This window comes from Gregarina niphandrodes (assembly GCF_000223845.1).
Source record: "Gregarina niphandrodes unplaced genomic scaffold scaffold00006, whole genome shotgun sequence".
Lineage (NCBI taxonomy): Eukaryota > Apicomplexa > Conoidasida > Eugregarinorida > Gregarinidae > Gregarina > Gregarina niphandrodes.
Genome location: NW_011645777.1, coordinates 271,815 through 278,620, shown reverse-complemented (window position 1 = coordinate 278,620; position 6,806 = coordinate 271,815). Strand labels below are relative to the sequence as shown.

Below are 6,806 nucleotides of genomic sequence, written 5' to 3'. Positions count from 1 at the left end.
AGGTGTATGCAGGTGTTCTCAGTCACCTTGAGCGTTTCCATGGTGTCGGCATCCTTCGCGAGTTTGCCCTTGTACACTAGCGTGACCGAAGCCGGGTCTAGGTCAAGCATCGGGCACACGGCCTCCTTCACTTGAGGCACTGTGTCTGCTGCACCGACGTCGGCATGAGTGCTCTTGCCGCCCAATAACTTAAACTCGACCTTCATCCGAAAATAAAATAAAGCCAGCGACGACGACGAACTGGCTGATCATGACTAGGTCAGAGCATGGGCCACTGTTCCCTGGCGCTGCCTTGTCCCCGGTCGCGATATCCGACGGGCTGATGGCCCTCGTCGGACTTGGCAACTGTCAGGCAACCCTGGCCCCGACCCTGGCCCCGACCCTGGCCCCGATCATGGTTTCGACCCTGGTTTTTTTTTAATCGGCAGGATGTGGTGGTGGTGGCAGTTATTATTGGTTCCGTTGGTGGTGCGGTCGTATGGTCGACGTAGTCTGGATGGGGGTGGCTGTGTTGCAGCTTGGCTGATGGGCACGTTATTATCTGTTTGTGCTGGTTGGCGCGTGCTGATATGCTTGGTGAGTTTCTTCTTGCTGGGAACGGTGGCGACGCGTGTAGGTAGTGCTTATAAGGCACGTCCTGGTTATGACGCGGCTGGGCACAGGTCTTGGCGCCAGGTAGTTGCAAATGGTGGTGTGTGCACGATTGCCCAAGTTATGCACACATTGTCTGGGCGCTATGATGTTTGCTGGCCTGCATTGGCCGCTTTGAGTGCTGCACTTGGAGACACACTCGCGTCTGAACTTGCACCACTCGCCGACGCTCAACCAAAACTTGTCACACATCCATGGCGCCAAGTACCAGTCGGTACCAACGGCGGCGTCACTCTCGCGGGACTTTTCCTGTCAATCGTCGGCGGCTGGATCATCGGTGCATTGTATGCCCTCACCGCGCGAGCACCATCAATTGCTGTTTTCGAACTCGTCGTACTCTGCGGACTATTCGGACTCATCGGAAGCCTCATCGACAGCCTCCTTGGCGCCCTCCTCGAACGAGATCCAGAGGAACGAGATCCAGAGGAACTACAACGTCCTCACGAACGAGACCACTCGGACGAGAAACGAGACGGACACTGCGACGGGAAACGAGCGGGGCCTTCACTCTGGGCCGTATTGGACAACGACCAAGTCAACTTCATCAGCACGACGACCGCCGCCGCGCTGGCCTCTCTGATGCTGTGATAAAATCACAGCCCCTGAGACGCCACCTCTGAGGCGGAGACTAGGCCATCAGGCTAGGCCAGGCCAGGCCGTCAGGAGGCTGTGCCGGGACAGACCAGACTGTGGAGTCGGTTATGCTCAAGACCCAGCAGTGCTCGAGAATTACGGTTGCTACGAGCCGGGTCGCTACTGACAGAGGTGGTGGCGGTTGATCAGCATGCAGGCTCGATCCAGTTTGGAAAAATGATTGGTCTGCCGTCAGCCTTCCAGGTCCGATGCTTTCCGGGATGGAGGCCTTCCAGGATGGAGGCCTTCCAGGATGGAGGCCTTGTCTTTCCTACTTTTTGTGTTTGATTGTTGAATTGCTGGATGCGCCCGTCGGGAGCACGACAGTTTGGGCCTGGAGATGTACTGGCTGTTGGTGTGCCATGAGACTCTGCATTTTACTGGCCTGTTGCTCAGGGGTCTTCATATCCAGAGCGGCTCCGAGAGAGACACTTGTGGGGTTCGCTTTTCTTTCTCTTTGTTTGCGCAGACTCTTCTTTAATTCGTGCCGTTCCTTCTTGGACATGGCCACCGGCCCTGAGTGGGGGATGTACTGCACTGCTGCGTGGTACTCCACCGGCCGCTGCTCAGCTACTGCCAGCTTCTTCGCTTCGTTTTTCACTCCTTTCTTCCAGAAGAACATCTCCACGGAAAATGTGTCAACACCTACCTCACCGACCGACCGACCGACTGGTGCCGATTATTCCACCTGGGAGTAGCGGATGTGATGTGGAAAATGATTCACTGCCCTTTTCTCCGGTCAGCTGACGTTCTTCGCTTTCCTCTCTTGCTAGCGTGGCGATGCAGCGGGAGAGTTGTGGCCAGTGGTTCGTGCAAACGTACTTGACCGCTGGCAACTCCGCCAGTTCTTGGACCTGAGGCGTTTCCAGCCACTTGCTCCACGAAGTAGGTAGTTGTTGGAGCCACGGTTCCGCGGCGTTCCCGTGCTGCTTTCCGTTTTCGTAAAATTCTTTAGTGGCATTTTCGAGATTCGAACCGTTGTCTGTGTGGTTCGAGGTGTGGCGCCTTTTGCGTGTCGGTCTTTCCGATCCGCCAAACTTGGGCAGGTTGTACTCATCACGCCGGTTGTGCTCGCCTACTTCGAGGCCGCAATACTCGGCGATCGTCAAGACTGGCAGATGGGCTAGCGCTTGTGCTGTGGCGTGCATGTCGACGCATACTGAATTTTGAAGGGCGGTAACGTCTCGTGCGGAAGGTACGGGTGTAAACCGAAAATGGTTGTCGCAGAAGCGGAGGAGATCTTCGAAGGGCATTTCGCAATATTGTAAAAGACAACCACTGATCCAGTATGCGAAACGCGGTTCGCGTGTGGGTATCTTCATCTCCCGTGCGATAAAAGTGAGCAGCGGAGTGTCCAGGATGCCGAAAGGGGCGACGTAGCATCGATGAAACGCTGCAGCCAGCCTGAGGTAGCCCTGTGCGCACCGCAAGAAGTGCGCAGGCTTCACCGCCCGCAACTTCGCCCACTTGTCTCTTCCGAGCAAACCATGTAACGCTCTATACGCCTCGTAGTCGCGCCCCCAGAAGTATCCACGCGACCGAGCCATCGTCTTCATCACACCCAACTCAGGAATATAGAAAGGCCGGTCGTCCCCGACGTCCCCAATCTCGCTAATCATGCTCCACTCCGTCTCGCCGTCAGTGGGTGAGATAAGTTGGGGCGCGACTCGTAGCCAGCGCGCTCGTCTTCGGTGAGGAGCCGGGTCGACGAAGACAGAGAGTCGGGCATATTCTTCCGGATTCAGTAATTCCCAGTAGCGGCGGACCCACGCCCGTTCTTGTTCGATTGGCCCGCTTGGGGGTGCTCTGTGAGATAAAATTCTGTCCAAGTCGCTTTGCTGCATGGTTGCGTATTCAGCGACAGATACGGTGGGTAGATCGTCGAGTCGTAGTTTCCAAACTTCCAGACGGTTTTCGTTAAAGTTGAAACGTCGCGAGTAATCAGAAAAACACGGCGGTCCTGAACGTAGACAGTCCAGTTGTTTGGAGCATAGGGCGCCCTTCAATGTAGCCTCTTCAATCGATAGCCCATCACGAAGTTGGTCACGCACACACCCTTGAGGAGTCGACGGATTGATCTTGAGCACGAGCGCACAAAACCCCGCCAAGTCCGTAAGTGAACCACCGGCATGCTTCAATAAACAACCAGTGAGCCAGTTGCGCAACCGACTTGCCCCTCGCCCCAGCTGGTGCTCCACCTCTTCCCGCACTTCTACGTCCACCGTGCCGTACGGCTCTCCAAAACATGACGAAATCACCCCACCCACCTCCACGTACGCCAGGTTGCACTCATTGAACGTTGCCGGCGTTACTCGCCGCAGGTTTTCCCACCCCGTCTCCGGCAACGTACTCCGCACTGTACAGTACGCGTCGTAGCCAGGCGGTGCACCCGCGAGGCACACACCCGCGAACTCTGTACCCGACGCCGTTTCCACGCGTGCGTTCGAATCCGGCTTCGCGCCGGTCTTCGGGCCGGCCTTCACTCGATTTTTTAAGCTCCAGCATAACAAGCGGCTACCCAATTGGGTTGGGGTCGGCAGTGTGGGGATGTAAAGCGGACGCGTACCCTCTTCGTTACGCAACAAGGTCCACTGGTCGAAGCGCACCGAGTTCGAAGGCTGTTGCAGAAACGTGCGCCAGTGCTTCCGCCTTCTCCACGGATCCGGGGACAAGTGCGTCTTCAACTGACCAAACTTTTCTGGACCCAACAATTCCCAATACCGTTCAGCCCAATCCATCCACACACCATCCCCGAGAACACTCGCCACGGCGAGAACACTCGCACCGGCCGATAGCAGCCTCTTCTCTGTCTTCCTCCTACTCTCCGTCGCCAACATTTTCGTCAGCAATTTCCCCGGAAAATCAAACGCCGCGAAGGCTACCCGTCATGCAAGGCCCAGGTTCAAAAACAACGCCTCATTCAGCCCGGACGAATAGGTACCACAGCCCGAAAACAGGCGGTCAGGACGCGAGTAACTTTTTGAGAGCGAAAGGGAAGGTTTAGCGTTCAGTCTCGCACCCTTCATTGTCCAGTATGGCCATGCAGCGGGAGAGTTGTGGCCAGTAATTAGTGCAAGCGTACTTTATAGCTGGCAACTCTGCCAGTTCTTGGACCTGAGGACTTTCCAGCCACTCTCTCCATCGGCTAGTTACTTGCTGCAGCCACGCCTCCCCGTCGTTGGAGCTTGAACTTCCAGAGGCATTCCCGCCGTCGTCGTCTGCACGATCCGAACAATGCCTTTTGGGTGCGTGTTCTTCGTCACCGTTCCGGGCGGGATTTTTTGGTTCTGCGAGTGAGGCGGTTTCCAGGCGCAATCCTGGGATTCGAACCGCCCGCTGGGTGGCGAGTTCGGCGATTGAGATGACTGGCAAGCGCGACATCGCCTCTGCGGTTGCTTTCAACTGTGCCGGCAGCGACTCCGAAGACGAGTCAGACGCAAACAGACTCATTCGGAAGTGATTGTGACAAAATTGGACAAGGTCGTGGAAGGGCATTTGGCAGTACTGCAGAAGACATCCGCTAATCCAGTTTGTAAGAGTTGGCGATCGGTAGGCAAGCTTCGCTTCTTTGCTGATCCAGGTCATGAGCAGAGTATCGAGGATGCCGAAGGGGGACAGAAAGTAACGTTGGAACTCTGCAGCGAGCCTGATGTACCCCTGTGCACACTCCTTGAAATCTTCCGGTTTAATGGTCCGAAGCTTCGCCCACCTCTCGTCTCCCAGCAGTTGATGCAACAAATAATAAGCCTCATACTCATCACGGAAACACGGTCGGCATCGAACTCCTGTCTTCATCACTCCCAACTCTGGAATGTACAAAGGCCGTTCTCCACCGCACCCCTCCGGTGCACCCAGCACACTAGTCATCGTCCATTCCGTCGGTAGCATTGTTCGGTTGGATGAGAGCTCCGCCGTGGTCGACAGCCGAGGTGCGATAGGCTCGGAGGCGAGCAGGACTCTCAGAATGGGGGCATTTTTCAACCAGGTGAGTCGTCGTCGATGAAGGGCGGAGTCCACGCCATCGGAGAGACGTTGAAACTGTTCTGGTCCCAGCAATTCCCAGTATCGGCGGATCCATGCATGCTCTTCTGGATTCGCGGCGGCGGCGGCTTGTGATGTGTTTCCGCTTTGATGTATAACCTCAGCTAGGTCTGCTTGACACATGCTTCCGTACTCCCTTGCAGAGATTGTGGGCAAGCCTGCGATGTGGAAAGCCCAAACCGCTAGTCGAATTGCGTCACCGAAATCAGGTCTTCGTAAATGCTCCGAAATTCTCAGAGGTCGTGCCCGCAAACACTCTAATCGTCGTGTCGCCGGAATGTGCGCATGATCAACCGTCACATTGTCACCGTCATGTCGCGGATGAGCGTAACTCGTAGGCGGTACAAACTTTAGGACCGTTGCACAAAACTCCAGCAAATGTGACAGTGAGCCTTGTGCATGCTGTAACAAACAACCCGTCAACCAGTTACGCAGTCGTACTCGTGTCCATCTAGACCCCAACTTCTCCACCACCGCATCATGCATTCGCCCATCCACCGTTCCGTACGGACTTTCGAAACATGACGATATCGCCGCAGCCACTTCTACGTATGCCAGGTTGCAGTGGTCGAATGTAGCCGGCGTTATGCGCCGCAGACTCTCCCATCCAGCCTCCGGCAACGTGCTCCTCACCATACAATACACCTTATATGCATCCATCGAGAGTTTGCCTTCCTCCGAACCCACCGTCGTTTCCACGCGCGCGTTCGAATCCCAGCCGGACCCGCCGACGGTCCTGCCCACGGTCGACCCGACTGTGGTCCCGACGGCCGTTTTGGCTTCGTTCATCAACAACAAGTGGCCGCCGAAGTCGGTGAGACTTGGCAGCGTCGGGATGTACAGCGGGCAGTCGTATTCGCCGTCACGAATCATGGTCCACTGTGCAGGATTGAAGCGCAACTCTGCACCCGGCTGCTGCGCCAATTCGCGCCATATCTGCCGCCGTTTGTGTGGTTCCCACGATAGGTGCCTCCTCAAGTCCACAAACTCATCTTTCTCCAATGACTGCCAATAACGTTCAACCCAACTCAAGGTACCCAACAAGGTACTCAAGAAGCACACTCCGTTCTGTGGGCTAACCGCAGCCAACATTCCCTCCCACAAAAATCTTTCTAAGACATTTTTCGTTGTGTGGTTTCCTGAAACAGATTTTAGAGAGCAACAATTAATTATCTCTATGACCCTATCTAACTAACCATCGTCCCTTGCAGCCCAGCTCATTCCTCATTTTCTATCATGGCCATGCAGAGGGACAGTTGTGGCCAGTAATTGTGCCAAACATACCTTACCAGTGGCGAGTCTGCCAGCTCTTGGACTTGAGGTGTGTGCAGCCACTGTCTCCACCCGGTAGGAACTTGGGGTTCCAGCAGCCATGGCTCTCGAGCGTACCCAGAGTGATCTGCATGAGGGGCACACCCAGGATGATCTGCATGGGGGGCATACGCAGAGTCATCCGCATGCTTGGTGTGATCTGCATGAGG

General features: G+C 55.7%; 3 protein-coding genes across 3 annotated transcripts; 1 reads left to right on the top strand and 2 right to left on the bottom strand.

The window, feature by feature from the left end:
* Positions 1–714: 714 nt before the first annotated feature.
* Positions 715–1,239, top strand: GNI_046410 (membrane protein; the record flags this gene model as incomplete). Its single annotated transcript, XM_011131309.1, has 1 exon — positions 715–1,239. One exon carries the CDS (start codon positions 715–717, stop codon positions 1,237–1,239), a length of 525 nt encoding a protein of 174 aa, XP_011129611.1.
* A 316-nt stretch (positions 1,240–1,555) lies between these two features.
* On the bottom strand, positions 1,556–4,121 carry GNI_046400 (hypothetical protein; the record flags this gene model as incomplete). The annotated part of the gene is made up of 2 exons (XM_011131308.1): positions 1,556–1,929; positions 2,033–4,121. 2 exons carry the CDS (start codon positions 4,119–4,121, stop codon positions 1,556–1,558), a joined length of 2,463 nt encoding a protein of 820 aa, XP_011129610.1.
* A 163-nt stretch (positions 4,122–4,284) lies between these two features.
* Positions 4,285–6,417, bottom strand: GNI_046390 (hypothetical protein; the record flags this gene model as incomplete). The annotated part of the gene is made up of 1 exon (XM_011131307.1): positions 4,285–6,417. One exon carries the CDS (start codon positions 6,415–6,417, stop codon positions 4,285–4,287), a length of 2,133 nt encoding a protein of 710 aa, XP_011129609.1.
* Positions 6,418–6,806: the final 389 nt, after the last annotated feature.